Source organism: Adelges cooleyi, unplaced genomic scaffold, assembly GCF_023614345.1.
Source record: "Adelges cooleyi isolate 19-005CV unplaced genomic scaffold, UGA_ACOO_1.1 ACOO_flye_CR_arks_rails_tigmint_CR_PRNA_30, whole genome shotgun sequence".
In the NCBI taxonomy this organism is placed as follows: Eukaryota; Metazoa; Arthropoda; class Insecta; order Hemiptera; family Adelgidae; genus Adelges; species Adelges cooleyi.
In genome coordinates this window covers 15,039,077-15,055,991 of record NW_026095971.1, presented here as the reverse complement: position 1 = coordinate 15,055,991, position 16,915 = coordinate 15,039,077, and the positions used below count along the sequence as shown (strand labels likewise).

Genomic DNA, 16,915 nt, shown 5'->3' with positions numbered 1-16,915 from the left:
TTTTATTACCAGTTTTATAAAACCGCTAACATAGTGACATCGTCCGATTTTTGGCCAGCCGTAAAAAGTGTATGATTAGATAATGTAAGCAAAATGACTTATCATCGAAATTTAAACCAGACTATGATTTTTATTATGCTTATATTTAGATTTTTGATACAAGCCATATACTCACCATTAAAAAAAAAAAAGGTATAAATCTAGAATAAAGACACTGTCATCACTCATCAGTATGTCAGATTATGTCAAACAATTATAATATCTTAAAATTATATTTTTTTTTTGCCAACGGCCTATTATTATTATTATTTATTACATAGGTAAAACGAGGTGATTGACCTTCCTAGCGTTAGAGGATTCGACCACTACATAATAAGTAATAACTAAAACCAGTTTACAGCCACTGACAAGGATGAGTAAAGCATACTGCTGGATAAATACAGACAGTCTAGTCGAATTACCAATCAAACGAATAATGCAGTGTGCTGCATGTGAAGGTTATTACCACGGTCCAGTTATTGAATAGCGCGAACCAAATAAAAAGAACAACTGATATCCAACCATAATAATAGCAACTATACAAATCGAACAAAATATTTATGGATGCGCCATGAATGTAATATTAAGAGTACCTCGAAGGCTTATTGGGAAGGGTAACACAATAGGTAGTTGCTATATAGTTAGTTGTTTGTTCGGTGGTGTAGGATGTTGGCTACTGCTAATAGGTATAGGCATATCTACTTAAGTACAAGATATAACTAAAGGTATTTACTATATTATATCAAATGCGTAACCGGTAAAAAAAAACCCTTTAATCCTAGAAACTTTAATACATAATCTATTGTTTTTTTTACCGGATTTCCAGCAAACTTTTTTCCTAGTATTATTATTGTCGGACAGCTAAATAAATAAATTGTAACCCTTTTTGGTAACTCGTTACAATAATACTTGTAACTTGTTATTATAATGTCAAAGAAATTTTAACATTACATTTGAGTATATAAGTTATAACGACAGAAATTAAGACAACAACACAGTTCCAATTGAAAATAACCACTTTTACAAGTGGTAAGCCCAGTGGGAATTGGTTAACGATTTATTACATTTTATATTTTATTCTGCGTATGACGTCCATACTGCCATGTACTATTGGAAGTATGGAATGCGATTTGTGTGGAACAATAAAGACTAAAGCCCGATCCATACTAATAAAAAGCAACCCATAGCAACTTAGTACTTACTGTATTGCAATGCTTCCTATTATTTTGTTTCGATAAATAGCGAATCATGTAGCAACTAACGAATGTTACCTTAGTCTGGATCGGGCTTAATAATAGGTATATATTTAAATAATAATCATTGTCGTGAAGTAGCAAAGTTTAAACTAGACTCTCCATTAACATCAACATATTTCATTACGAATTTACTTTTCCACGGTATAAAAATTTTAAAAGACAAGCTTAAGATAATAAACGAAAAGTAACATTGTATTTGATGAATACGTAATAATATGTTAAGGAGAGCACAGAATGGAAAGCGGCCACAAACTTAACAAGTGGAAACAAAAACTTCGTTTAATTTGTATTATAGAAAATTCAACTACTTATTTAATTAAAAAAACAAATGTATAAATATTTTTTAATATGATTGAAACAAATTATGAAATTATTATAAACTCGAACCTATTAAAACTAAACAGTAATATTTATCTTTTTTTTAAGTACGACTTAGGAGAAAGGAAAATACAATCAATAGCAGCATGTTAACATGATGTCTGTTTGTAATAGTAGTTACACCATTTGTTTTTTTAGTGCGCTATCAATACTGTAATAAAATGTATATATTTTTTAATATATGAGTAGGATTCATCAAACCACACCTCTACTTTACCAGCAGCAGTTTTATTACCGCTAAAATAGCAATTTTATTACTATTTAGATTTAGTGATATTACCCTTCGCGTCTATTTGTTTTTAATTTACTTAATAAATGATTATTTGTCATGCACTAGAAAAAACGCCGAATTTAATTTAAGTTACTATTATGTTTCTTTGCATAAGCGTTAATGTGCGAATCTCAGAAAATAGTAACAATAGTTTTTAAAGCCCGCAAAAATCAATTTAGTGTACTCCTATAATAATTAAAACTCGAGCAGCGAAATGGACAAAATTAAACCAATAGGTATATTACTAATAAAAAGTATAGAAAATAATACCGATAAGTATCAATAAGTATAACTAATGAAAAATTGACTAAATACAATCCAAATTACGGTAATTTAATTCGAAATATTATTACACATTTTGAAAATATTAAAAGCAAATAGGAAATTATTATTAAACGATGTGTAAATGTGTTGTACTAATGTCTATTTCTGAGCGTTATCAGCCTAGAATAAGCGGTCGATTGATTTAATTGCACAATTATGAAATTTGGACCCTTTTTTGTTTATATTCTTATCGACCAAATATTACAATAATAGATGCCTCCTAAAAACTCCCAGAATACATACAAAAAAAAACAGGTATACAATACGTGGGAACAAAACGAAATGAGAACACCGAAACACAAAACAACACATTAGTCAAGTAGTTTTGAATACATAAACATAATACATGACTGTATTGGTTGTAATAATAATTCCTAAGGCACGTGCAAAATGATACCACAACTTTAGGGAGAGTTTGAATTAATGTCACGGGATCACGTTTGTTTGTCGTTTAGACGGCGATTTTATAGTTTGTAGTATTAACTGTTGTACTTTTTTTCTTCGTAGTATGTAAATTCAAAAACATAATTAGATTGAGTGGTACCCGAGTTGAGTTTTTTAAAAACATAAATGTACACGAGGGCAAATGACCTGAAGCACTACATGTATTACAGTCAGGTCCTGCACGTCCTTCGTATACGGTATACGATGGCAGTGCTGATGGTTTACGGCTAGGATGTATGCATGGGTTCACACGCGGACGATGGGAGGTACTATACGCTGTAATCGTTTACATACTCGAGAATGAAATAAAACTAAAATACTCATACCCGTTTTAAAATATAAGCCAAAATTTCATTATTTATATGATTTTGTAACCGCGACGATCTCATGTAGCCGGAAGCGTTTTGACCCCATTCGCAGTTTCAAATATTAAAAATATTAAATCGGTACATGTACGATAGTAAATAATTGAATATATGACTACGTACGTGTACGTGAAGTACGTGTACGCATTTTAGTATTAAGCAATTGTACTTCGAAAGTTGTATACCCCGTAAAAGAGAGAACCGGTACACGTCATGTCAACTTCTAATTAAAGACTCTGAAGTGCATATTGGCGAGCCACACACCGAAATGGTATAGATATTATTTCAACGCATTTGATTATGACAATTGACAAAATTAAAATATTGTTAAACTATTTACATATTAGCTGAAGTGGGTAGTCTGGCAAGAGCCTATACTAATCGTACTCATCGTAATTTAAAAAAAAACTATAGATAGATACAGATATAACATCTAAATATAAGATATTCATTATTAGAAGATAATAATACATTTTTACAGAAAAAAATGTGCAGACCATTAAACTTGTATAATATATGAAAGTAAATTATTTTTTACTTCGATGTTTTAAATTTAATTTATAAAACAACAAATGTTATTACTTATTTTTCAACAACTAAGTTAATATAAGTTAAGTTATAACTGTATTTGTCGTAGTTAACAACATTTCATTTACAATAACGCCACTACAGTGTTTATACATATTATTACAATAATTAGTCGTTTTAATAACAGCAATTAGAATTGTTATTAGTTTATGCGAGAACAATGCTATTATCAGGACAGCGTTCGTGTCACTATAAAAAAATGTGTTTCTATCACCAGTGAAAATCTATAAAATCATGCACCATACCGCGTCACGAGTATTTATAAGAATTAAGGAGTGTAGCTTAAGATAATAATAACGTAAAGTATGTTCTCTAAATATACTGTAGTAGGGGGCATTATCTAGACGGACTTAAAATATATAATTACGTTTACGGTTATTGTGAATCATTACCAATAGTTATACTTTAATCATTAAAAACAGGCAAAGGTTAAATAAAAGGATTGGATTAGCCTTTGAAACGCTCAATTATGTGTTATAAGTTGTTTCTCATTAGTTATTATTATTATCGAGCAGTATATCCAATATTTAAATGGCTGTGGAACTGGTCTCGACTAGTAGAGTTCAAAACGATTCCATTTGGGAAATATTTCCAGACGTCATTCTTTAATGATTAGATATTTCGAATGCATACAGCTATGCAGTTTCTAATGTAAAAATGTGATGATGATAGTGTAATAATAATTATAATATGTTGGTAAATCGCAGAAACGCTGAACGTGTAACAACTAACATAATATGATCTAACAAAAACATCGAAGCTAAAATATTTATAAAAAGTGAACGAAATGGTGACAAACAACAAATAATAATAAATTGTTACAAGGACGATTTCCTTTAGGAATAGGAAAACCTCAACGGGGGGAAACATGTGTTAAATAGAGTATTGATGGAAAACAGGCGTTTTGTTTTTAGTCGTTATCTTAATAGGCGATAATTATCATACAATATTGTTGCTGTTCGGTGAACAATTTTCAGGCGTTAAAATTATGGAAAAACGCACTACACATATTTACACGATAATACACATCAATTGCTTAAAAAATACACCACATGAGTAGGACCGTGGCCAAAAATATAATTACCGAATAATCATGATTTTAATAGTAGAATATTATACAAAGCGCGTCTTAAGCGTTTAACGGACAAGACGCATACATTATTTTTTACTGTGCGTCGGAAGCCGGCAAAAACCTATCCAATGCTACTAAAAGTATACTTCATGGCTTCTAGCATATTGAGGGACGTAATTAGGGTGTAAATATTTAGTACATAGTACCTATGTACTTTTGTATTTGTAATGAATAATTATGAAAATTGTAGAAGTAATTACTAAATTATTATTATTTATGTGTTTAAAACAAATCGAGCTATTTGCAACAACTTGGTATAATTCTTTTAAGTTTTCGTCAATGATCAAGAAATTACTCTTCTTTCTGAGTTAACCCACTACAATATTCCTTAGTCAAAAACGGTGTATTGTATTAATATTTCTATTATCATAGATAAATTGGTGCGTTTATCCAATGACCCATTTTATGCGTAATGTTGTTATTACAACCGTTACAGCGCGTTTTATGTGTTTTTGGATTTCGTCGAACTGCATTATTATCATTATTTATTTAACGTTTTAACGGGTCCAACAAACAAAACAATATTTTATCTTACTACGTCCTAACCCGTTTATGCAAACAGCGACCGAACGTCACTGGCGAGCTTAAACGTGTATACGTATTATTTATCACTATTAATAAATTTGTTTGCTGTTCAACGGACACAGAGAATAAGGTAACGTGTTCTCCTTGATTTTTTTTTTTATAGTAAATATTTGGACACCGCGGTTGAATAATATTATTATTGTTTAGTTATTATGTACGGTATACTTGTTTTACCGTTGTTATACAGTATACTGAAGAAGGACGTGCCTTTACGTGACAATATGATAAAACGCTCAAACGGCATACGAGCCAAATCACGCGTAAAATCGCGTTTTTGCTCCCGCGAAGACCGTGTAACGACAGACATCTATATCTATATATACAATACACATGCACTTACATTCTCACATATAGGTATGGCCGTCTATTATTACACTACGGCGATTACTATTTACAACAATTATCATGACGCACTCACCGTTTCGGGAGACGTCTAACTCGACCAAGTTTTCAAAGAACTGAATTTCGGGCGGCAGACGATGTATCTCGTTGTCGCTCAAGCCGAGCTTGCGTAGTCGTTGAAGACGAAAAAAGTTCTGAAAAAAAAACAACATTAAAATATTACGATAAAAATATATACGGCGATATTAAATAAAGATTGACATACGCGAAATTGAGGTTAATTGTATAAAATTAATTCATGTATAATATGAAATATCCATACGAGATAATAGACCATTGTGTACATGAGTCATTCGAACAGGATTAAATAAACGTTTTAATGGTTTTCCTCTAAAGTACTCTTTTTAAAATTTTACAATAACAGAATATAAAATAATAAAATTATACGGATTCCCAGTACAGAAACATTCTCGCAACTCAAATCGCCCATCGGGTCAGCGCAAACTATGTTAATTTTTCAACTATATTAGATTCCGTACCATTTTTTAAGGGAGCCCTTCAGGTAAACACCGATTAATATTATTTCAATTTTAAATCATTAATGCTCTTGTTAATAAGGTCCGGTCGTATTTTTACTGTATATTCGGGATGCTAATATAAATCTATAATATGTAATTATAGACCAATAGAAAAACTTTCCCCGATTTCTAAGCTTTTAGAAAAACTTACGATACCTACCAGCACACAAACGTTAAAAAATATATTTTTAACAATGGTGCCAAAATCAATAGAGGTTAGGTAAGGTAGATCAGTAATTTGATAGACGAGAAAGTACGTTAAATAGTTATTTTGATTTTCATGATGACATTGTAGATACTAGATGCATTATGAGTAGTTTCTATAATTATACTTGACTTCCTAGTCAACAAACAGTAAGAAATTAGCATCGTTTAAAAACCAGTTTACCGACGTCACGTACAATGTCGTCGTCACTCCTTTACAAAATGATAATAAATAATAATTACAATTCGTTGCCTTTTTCTGGCGTCGTCTATTATAAGATAGGCAAATTGAATGCTGCTATTTTTAGTCAACTAAAGCAATACCGATTGCATATTTTATGTTTTTATTACTAATAATAATTAACAACTAAAATGAAAACAAAGAAATTGTGATATCTATTAGCTGAATTGTATGCAGACAAGTCGATTTTGATCATCGATACGTCATCTTTGTAGCGAGCGTTAAAGATACATATATTAAATATTATATTATTATTGAAGATAAAAGCTAGTCGTGAACTCTATCATTGGCCAAGGCCAAAGGCGATACAAATAAAACACCTAAACATGACGAGGTCGGCAACAGGATGAATAACGCATACGCAGGGAGCTGAATGAATATTTAAGATATTTCCTTTCCTGAATAAGGAGAATGAAAAAACGTTAAAAATTATCTTTGATAATATATTGTTATACGTCATGAACGTGAATAAAGCATAATCAAATTAATATTATAATCGAAAATATAAGTTGCAAATTAAATGCAACGTCGTAAATAGATAAGATCTTAGTATACAGGTAATATAACATATGACGAATATACACGTCACATCAATGCACCCAGCGCCATTACCTAACGTTTTATCACGTCACATACAATGGATAGGAGTACAATAATTGTAAATGCTAAATAAAGACAAATGATAATAAACTTGTTAATAACAAATAATTCTTTATAAAAAGTACAGCGTTTCTTTTTGGTCAGTACGTTCAACGTGATAAAATTTAAGGCACACAATTAATACAAATAAATACTTCTTAAATACATTTGAACTATTTTTAATAGTAATTAAAAAGTATACATAAAAGACCCCGTTAAAAATTAGTACAAATGCGATTTACATTATTATTATCAAAATATATTCTAAATATACATAAAACTAATTTTTTAATATTAAATTATAATTTATAAGAAAAAATAATAATGAAAAGAAATTAATTTGTTCACAAGGTAAGGTCATTAAATGACACACGTATTATGGTAGGTTGACTAATGTAACCATATTTAAGACCTTGGTATAAAACTGGACAATGCCTAGTTACCAATAAAGTAGGGTGTGGTTACTAACTGTTGCTGTTGGTAACACACCACATACATGCATAAACAAACCCACATTTATGAGCGACATAAGTGGTAGGTATAGGTATTATGTTAATTTTAAATGATACTTAATAGGAACAGACAAATTAAGAAAAATAACCCTCACAAACAAATTTTAGTATTAAAATGATAAAAAGTACAATGCAATATAGTTCACAAAAACCATACCCAACTTAGAAATAAAAAATTTGTTCATAATAAAATATAATTATATAAAAGCCATTACAGTGGAGACGAAGCATATTGGAGCGGGGGAGTCACAGATCCACAAGAATCATTATAAATCCGTCATATAAAATAGTATACTTAATAAAAATACTTAACTTTTTATTTAAAATGTTAACACTGGATAATTTAATTTAAAATGTATTATTTACCTATTATAATGTCTTTCAAAAATTAGTTATTTAATTTGGTAATCAAATGTCATAAAAGTATTTATCTAATTATAGTTATATTAATTCAATAACTTTTATATTATGTCAACAGTTAACTGATTAATTTTCAATGGCATATGATTACATATAACATAAAAAACAATTCACATTAACCAAATACTTTTCAATCGCAATACCCTAATAAGTTAATACACTTTAATGTCAACATGGAGTTCAATCTTGTTTATTTTGATAGGCAGTGGTATGATATTAAGTTAATACCATAACAAACAACATAATATTGGTAACATATGACATATGTAGCAAACACTATTGATAAAAAAATCAAAACACGCTTCAAATTACAAATGCAAACTTACTCACTATTTTTTAAACGGATAGGTATTTTGATTGTAAGTAGTTTTTTTAAAATGATTTAATTGTTTCAAATAGCTAAATCAGCACAAACTATGTACAACAAAATTTGACTTTTATTAAAATATTTAAAACATAAATTTTCCGGAAATAAAATAAACTAAGTGAAAGAATAGTTAGAAAAAATTCTTGTACTAAATAAATATATTAATTAGTAACATTTTTGAAATATAAGTAGGTCTATGAATTGAACAAAAACTATTTTTTCTATTAAAATATTATGAGTATTGATTTGCAAGCTAAATAATAGGTAAACAAATAAACTGGTCACCTACAACTAGTTTCTATTCTCAACAATTTAGCTTAAAAATTATGAATAGTAAACAGATTTACTTAAATGTCAAGCCAATCTGACAAGAACATTCATAAAAAGTATACATGGTAATTTGTTTTCTATACTTTGTTAAAGGAGTAAAAACATTATCAAAAACAATAACATTCATCTTTAAACTCATAAAATTAATTAATGATAACCGAAGGGATATTTATGTAGATGTCAGTCCTTATTATAACTGATAGTTTTAAGGTGGGCAACATAGAAGTATGTACTTAAATTATGTAAATAAAGGGAAAAATTGTTTTAGAGTGAATTTTTTAAAATTTGCTTTATATCAAAGAAAAACCAAATAACATCTTCCTACCGATATGCATAAAATATCGCTGAAATCTCATTAAATACTAATGGCAAATTAAAAAATTTAAGCATAACTACTGATAACCAGAGGTAATAATTATAAAACAAGTTCTCTGTAAGACAAATCTCACATTTTTTAATACGACAAAATCTATGTACTAAAATAAGTATAGGATTAAACTATTTGGTGGTAACAGTACCTTTGGCAGTTCACGTAGATGATTGGCATCGAGCAGCAATTCCTCGAGACTTCTGGCATATCTGAGGATTTCTTCGGGTACTGAACTCAACGAGCTGTGCCTCTTGTCCACACACTCGACCTGCCTGTTGCAGCCTTTGAATATTGGTATGCAACGAAACATGGTCAACGACTACGTCGATCAGTTTGTCGATGACATAAAGTGGTCTGCTGGTACTATCCAAAAGAGTGAAATAATTTTAAAGAAATGTATTTTTTCTTTCACGATCAAGGATTGACCATGTCGCAGTGAACACAATAAAAACGAAATTGAAAATTTTATTAAAACTAAACCAAAAACTACAGTTAAGGTCGACTCGACAGGATCTGCTTTGGTGTATTAAAATTATAATTAAAACAAAAACGAGTAATTATCGGATTCGGCGGTCGCACGTACGATGACGTTTAACGGTGTACACAACAAACCGTTTGCGTGGGCGGCGATGCCTATATAATCACGGTGCCATAATAATCAAGAGAACGCGGAGCAACAGTCGTGATGTGCGGCGCAACTAACTATTGGCATCCTTAGCCCGTTGGGAGTGTACAGCGAGTAGTGCTGTACAGCGTACTACGCTACGTGATTAGTGATTACCCTCTGCTTGCTGACAGTGGCGAGAGTCGACGTAACGTAATCTTGATCCTCCGCCGCCGACGCCGCCGCATTCCACATTCCGAAGCGCACGGCGCACCGAGAGAATTTTACGAGACCACAGTGCGGCCGCGGTGGCCGGAGTGAAATTACCAGCCAGTACAGGTCGGCCAACCCTTTGTCGCCATTGACACCTGTGGACCATCGATCCGCCTTATCATTTTCACGACCACGTAGATAAGCAAATAATATGATAAAATCATTTCAAAACAAAATATTGAATAGTGTTTACTAGTTTTAGATTTTAAAAGTACTGATATTACTTTTATGTGGTGCTCTGTTGCGTTTGTAATTTGAGCGTTGCTAGGCGGTGCTTTTGTCCCGATCGCCTCTCCCAAGCCTAAATGGCGGCCGTCGAAGACGTTGCGGCCCCACAACCGCCTAACTTAAGCTACAGCGACATAGCCAGGAAGCTACTCAACGATCGCCTGCTGTTGACTGCCCTGGAACTCCATTGTGAGTTAGTAGAGGCTGGCAAAGAGTTGCCCGGCCTCCGAGAGTTCTTCTCAAACCCTTCAAATTTTGAGCACACCATAACTCAAAACGACAACATCAGTATTACATTGAGTATGGGTACGTTTTGACCAGTATGTCTGCTATATTATGCAGTATGTCAGTATTTTACTATAATATTTATAACCATAACTGTAATCTCACGTAGCTCGGTCTTCAAGTCAGGCCACATTAGACTCGTTAGAGATGACGCGATATTCAGAGGATGGCGACAAAATGATCAATGAAAGAGTTGCTGTTCTTGAGTTTGAACTGCGAAAAGCCAAGGACACTATTAATGCGCTCAGAACTAACTTGACCGTTGCGGCTGTGGGTAAATAATTATAACCTCAAAGTTAATTATAATACTTTGACTATCAACAGATTACCTAGTCATTTTAGTGGGTTCACAAATTGTATACAATTGTATTTAAAAGGGACACTTTTTTTTTTTAACCTAAATCTCGTTTTATTCTTGTAAATAACTTACTTACAATTGCTATTATCACTTTACTTAAACCATTTTAAATAACAGTTTTAAACAAATAATGTTGAACTTATTCTTACAAAATATTGTGGGGTGGGCTTACAGTAGACATACTATACTCCTGTATTTAATTATTGTAAAGGTATTGTTATTTTATTTTACATAATTAACGCCAAACGGCTTTTATACATATTATTGAACAAATTGAACGTAATAATTAAATACATGGGTAAGTTTTTAATCTAACAAAAATATAATCAACACATATGGTCTAAGTACTCGGGTAATTATTGCAATTACGCATCATTCTGGTCAGGGGTGCATTTCTCATAAAGTTAGTTTTACCTAATGGCAAGTAAAAAAATTAGTGCAGCCTGGTTTAAGACAGTACTCGTATACTGAGCCATTCTAAATTGTTATTGTTATTTATTTTTTTACATTTATAAATAAAATTAATACTGACTTCACTTGATGTGTTGTAGAATCAGATGAATTTAATAGGGACAATGTTCAGAGTAAACGGTATGATGATCGAATCAAACCACACGAACAGAGAGTACTTAATTTTTTAGTTAATGAATACCTGATGCAACATAATTATAAATTAACTTCAATTACATTTGCAGATGAAAATGAAAACCAAGTAAATGGCTAAAAACAATTATTTATATTTATGAATTTTTTTTGTATTAATAAAATAAATTTGGCTGAAGGATTTTGAAATCTGGGATGATGTCGGTCTGAATATTTCAAGGCCGCCTCACTTGTTATCTTTGTATAGAGATCGAGCTAAGAGTTACCTAAAAACAGACGAATCCTGCCAGTGTGACAAAATTGAATGTGCGGACGTTTCGACTCAAGTAACAACTAATAGTTTTAATAACAAGAATACAAGTTTAATTTTTATACATATAACTTTATTTTAGACTGAAGATAATTGCAGTGACCTAGTAAAAAAAATCTTGGAGCTAGAAGAGACTAATGAAAACCTAATTTCTCAACTACAAATGTTAGTGTTTTAACTCTATCGCTAAAATATATTTTTGACTTTGTGAATGACTTATTTTTAATAAATAGGCTCAAAAATACTTCACAGAAAACTAATATTATCAATGATACGCCAAAAGAAAAATGGTTAAGGCCGTGCCAGATGAATGTTACACATGATTACGTTACCATTAACTTACCACCTGTATTTAATGATATGTTGATGGAGAAATGTTGGCCGGATCAACAGCTAACATTATTAAATTTGGATGTTGAGATAAATGTTAATTTACATGATCATGTAGAATTAAATTTATATCCATTGCTCCGAGTACTTGAAAATCAAAGAATTCGTAACCAAAATATAGATAATTCCTCTGAAACTGATAAACAAGAAGTATACAACCGTTTCAAGAAAAATGGTTAGGTCCAAATCTTTTTCTTTAATTAAAAAAAGATCGTTATTTGCAGGATTTCGTTATTTTAAGTGTATTGTTGATGCATATACATCCGGATGAAGATGAGGTAGAAAAACTATTGTGCTCATTACTTAATATGAAAAAAAAACCTAGTAAAAAAGAAAGATCTTTAATTATTGGAGGTACACTAATTTCATTTTCATTTTAAAATAAATGAGTTAATATATTGTTGTTATATAGGTTTATCGTGGTTTTTAAAATATTCAAATAAACGATTTTTTGAAAAACTATTACTACCACAGCTATGGGTTTTGCTCAATGATAAATATGTTGAAAAAAGATTATTAGTTGCAGAAGGTTGTTCGTGTTTTACCACTCTTATAAATGTGAGTTAAAAATATGAAAATCATTAATATATTTGTATTGCTTGTTTTAATAATACGGATATTTTTAGTGCGAGGCAAGGCAATCTTTATTGTCTGTTTTGCAACAAATTTTAATCGAAGATGCTGATGATTCGGTTCGTGCCGCTACTATTAAAAGTATAGCAGTCAATGCAGTTAACATTTTTGATACTGATAAATATACTCAGGTACAGACTTATTTTTACATTTATTTTTCCTAAAGATAATGAGCATAAATGTTAAAAAAAATGTTATTAAAGATATTATGATTTATTATCTAATATATAATTAATTAATAAAACATAAATTTAGAATACTATTTTAAGGCCTGTTTCACACTGAACACATATAGTTTATATGTTTTTTCATTGCCCTATGTATGAATTTAGACCAACGAGCCGAATGTCTATTTCAAAATAGCGTGCTTATCATACGTCTTTATGTGAAATATAACTATTTGAATTATATATTTTCATACACTTAAGATACGGGCCTAAAAATTATTTTTCAGGTCGAAGAACTTTTATTTGTTGGCTTGAAAGATGCGTGTAAACATGTTTTTGAAGTCACTGTTGGAATTTTGTTGCCCGTTTTAGCTAAGTGGGCATTTGAATCTGAACGATTACAGTCTCATTGTTTTACTCGTTTAATTAATTCTCTGAACACTCAAATAGAGGTAATAAATGTTAATGTAACTTTGGTATTGAAAATGTTAATATTATTGTTTTGTAATTAAGAAGAGTTATAAATTGTATTTAAGGCTCTTGATTCTCAAAGGAAAAGCCAAAAAGTTGAACAATTGGAAAACAACTGTTGTGCCATGGTAAGTGCTGTACGGTCTATTCTTCCATACCTAGTATTGTACGTAGCGTCTGCTCCCGAGTGTCTTGCGTTGAGAAACGATAATATGCCAAGAGGAGAATTACGTAAGCTATTTAATTAAAAAGTAAAAATTTTATCTATTTTCTCCAACTTTAAGCTAACACACATTGTTACAGGAACTGGGTTTGCTGATATATGCACTGGATTATGTAATCCGACAATATTTTACAGCAATGCAAATTATAAAATCGGTGTTGTGATGTGTACTTTTGACTTGGCAATGGAAAGGGCAGAAATATCATGTACAAGACTTGATTGGCTTCTTGATAATTTGTATGTTATGTGGTCATAGAACAAATTAATAAATACATTTCATAGTTCATACATATTATAAATACATAAATGCAAGGACATAATATATGGATTTTAATATTTATTTTTATAGTTTACCGAATTTGATAAATTCAACTACTCTAGTGTCAGTCGGGAATAAAAAACTTCTGCAATCGCTTGTAAATTTGTTTCAATCGTTTTGTAGTGGATTTGGATCGAAATTTACACTCAGCAGAGTAATATTAATATGACATATTTTATTATACTGCTGTTACATTTATATTAGTACTTGAATAGGTAAAGCCACTGTTCTTAAAGAAAATACAAGAAGTAGAAAAATCATTTGCTAATGTTAGCAATGCACTGCCATCACTATCAATTATTTGTATATACTTGTGTACGGTATTAGCTCCAATAGAGGTAAATATATTTTCCATTCTTGGCTAATGTAAAATATAATAACAATAAGTAATTACAGACTGAAGAAAACGAATTAGAAGCAGCTCTTAAAAAATATATTTGTACATTACCTTTGTGTGGCGTACCTATCGATGTTTTGCAATTTACTATTAATCAACTAGCACTCAATCATACCCGTTTACACAACATAATATTGGCATCGCTTTGGGAAGGTAAATCATAACTAAAACCACCTATTTTATTGCTAGGTATTTTATTATTTTTGGTACTATAATTTTCAACAGGCGTTATTAGCCAAAAAGAAACTGTTCGTCTGACTGTTACCAAACTTTTTTTATCTGTAATGTTTCACTTGTCCGATGTGAATATAATTAATCGAATTGTGCCAGCCTTAATAACGCTATCAAACGATGCAAATAGGTGAGAAAAATCATAATAGTATTATAAAATTTTGAAATATTGATAAACTAAAAAGAATTTAAAGGTAACTTAATATTTCAGAGGAGACATTTTTGAGATGTACCTTCTATAATTACTATGTTATGTACAATAATTACAACACTACAGAGTATCTATCTGAATTTAATTTTAATAATTTTTTTATTATAGTGATGTAAAAATAGCATTGGTTCCAGTTATTGGTGAATTAATGACGTCGACAAATAATAAAGATACAATAGAAAAATGTCGTTTACAAATGAAGAGTCTCATGGAAGATCGTTCTTTGACAGATAACCCTGTATTTGCAACTGAACTTATAAACGCGTTTGGCAAAATGGCTCCAAGATTAGAACAAACGTACAGGGAAGATGGTTAGATAATAATTGTCGCTTTTTTAATTAAAAAAATGCACTCTCTAGCACTAGGCTGTCCATAATATATTATAACAATAATAATAGTTGTAAATAGTAATATTATGTTTTTGCAGTAATAATGGTACAACTCAACATGTATTCCGGTGTAGCTGTGCGTACTACAGATATGTCCAGAAAAATCGAACTGACTCGAGTATTGTTAGACGCTTTTAGCACTGTCCTATATGAATGTACATTATCACAAAGTGCAATTACGTTATCGCTGTTACCTAGTTTAAGGTGTGTTCAGCTAATATTGTGTAGTACTCAAACAATATGTAATCAAACACATTTATTTTATTAGATGTTTAGAAGACCTTTGTAACAAAATAAGTTTACCCCAAAAAGAGTTATCTGTCATGCTGATAAAAGAAGCCGAATCCAAACTACTGCCACAAGCAGAAAGGTAGCTATAGCTGTTTACACTAATACCATTTGTTGTACCATATACAGCTAAGCAATGTAGTCATAGTGTATCTCACAAACGTAGTTACCTGATACTTATCTATATAATAGAATGGTCTTAGCCATTGATAGATTATCAGCAATACGAGTACCTGCATATACCCACCTACTTCTCAGAGTACATGTATACATAGAAAAGTGAAAGACAGATGAAGTGTATACTCTCATGACTACATATCACTCTGTATACAGTGTAATAAATAGAACTGTGTACATTGTACAATGCTCAGCCGATTTTATGCTGTTTTCCACAGTCGTGAGCCAGTCTCCTCATCGTAGGGGTACGTCATTTTGCGAATGGAAACCCACATAAAATCGGTTGCGGTTTCTAAAAAAGTACTGCTTATTTGTGTGTTTATTGAACAAATAAGAATACTTTAAAATGAGTTTAAAAGTAGCGAGTATTGATTAAATCATTTTTTTTTCCAGTGGGAACAGTAGCAGTTTAACACACGATTTAAAACCCAAAATGGTGAAAATGTTTCAATCATCTAATATCGCTAAACAAACCATGTTCTGGAAAAAGAATAACCAATCTCAGTGAATCAGCGTAAAATTCGCAGCAACCAGAAAACGCGGTGACAAACTTAAAGATTTAAAATTTGATATTTTAATTATGTTTATTAATTTGTGATTTTAGTAACACAATGATCTGCAAGATATATTTGTTACATTATACATTTAGAAAATAAATTTAAATGATATATTTTTTTTCGATACTATCGAATACAACACTTGTGATAGTTATTAAATGTAATTTATAATTTTACTAATATAAATTTATTGTATTATATGATGTAATACTTAAATTTATAAATATGTATCTATGTAAATAGTTTTTTAGACAATTTTTTAATAAATATAATAAATTATGTTTCATTATTACTTGTTGGAATAATAATATTTAAAGGCTAATGGTAATTGACAATAATCTATGATGTTATACTCGTACTACCAAAAAACTAAAAAATAGTAAAATAATAGTTTTTTATGTAAAAAAAGACCAATA

At 30.6% G+C, this 16,915-nt stretch overlaps 2 protein-coding genes across 8 annotated transcripts in view; one reads left to right on the top strand and one right to left on the bottom strand.

Annotated features, from left to right (window-relative positions):
* Window positions 1–10,212, bottom strand: part of LOC126839296 (protein scribble homolog) — a 29,878-nt gene extending 19,666 nt beyond the window's left edge. For 2 of the 6 annotated variants that reach the window (XM_050574525.1, XM_050574527.1), the window contains exons 1-2: window positions 9,534–10,211; window positions 5,801–5,918 (exon numbers count right to left, since the gene is read on the bottom strand). In XM_050574525.1, the coding sequence (XP_050430482.1) occupies window positions 5,801–5,918; window positions 9,534–9,695 (280 nt within the window). In that variant the 5' untranslated portion in view covers window positions 9,696–10,211. Of the gene's footprint in view, window positions 1–5,800; window positions 5,919–9,533 lie in introns of all 6 variants that reach the window. The other 4 variants (XM_050574528.1, XM_050574531.1, XM_050574526.1 and 1 more) reach the window with 3 other exon arrangements.
* A 194-nt stretch (window positions 10,213–10,406) lies between these two features.
* LOC126837889 (RAB11-binding protein RELCH homolog) lies at window positions 10,407–16,625 on the top strand. 2 transcript variants are annotated; one of them, XM_050571854.1, is made up of 20 exons: window positions 10,407–10,796; window positions 10,885–11,049; window positions 11,685–11,845; window positions 11,916–12,062; window positions 12,129–12,211; window positions 12,280–12,586; window positions 12,661–12,790; window positions 12,849–12,994; window positions 13,063–13,200; window positions 13,524–13,688; window positions 13,773–13,938; window positions 14,011–14,167; window positions 14,280–14,403; window positions 14,465–14,587; window positions 14,646–14,799; window positions 14,872–15,007; window positions 15,197–15,399; window positions 15,516–15,681; window positions 15,746–15,847; window positions 16,336–16,625. In XM_050571854.1, exons 1-20 carry the CDS (start codon window positions 10,568–10,570, stop codon window positions 16,448–16,450), a joined length of 3,117 nt encoding a protein of 1,038 aa, XP_050427811.1. In that variant the 5' UTR covers window positions 10,407–10,567; the 3' UTR covers window positions 16,451–16,625. The 2 variants fall into 2 exon arrangements, with proteins under 2 accessions (XP_050427811.1, XP_050427813.1); XM_050571856.1 differs by lacking the exon at window positions 10,407–10,796 and having other exon boundaries at window positions 10,924–11,045.
* Window positions 16,626–16,915: the final 290 nt, after the last annotated feature.

Excerpts from the sequence above, each read along its gene's own strand:
- LOC126837889 (XM_050571854.1), top strand. The coding sequence starts at position 10,568 with ATGGCGGCCGTCGAAGACGTTGCGGCCCCACAACCGCCTAACTTAAGC. Across the intron at positions 11,050-11,684 it reads CTTGACCGTTGCGGCTGTGG|AATCAGATGAATTTAATAGG; the intron begins GTAAATAATTAT and ends GATGTGTTGTAG. Across the intron at positions 12,791-12,848 it reads AAGATCTTTAATTATTGGAG|GTTTATCGTGGTTTTTAAAA; the intron begins GTACACTAATTT and ends GTTGTTATATAG.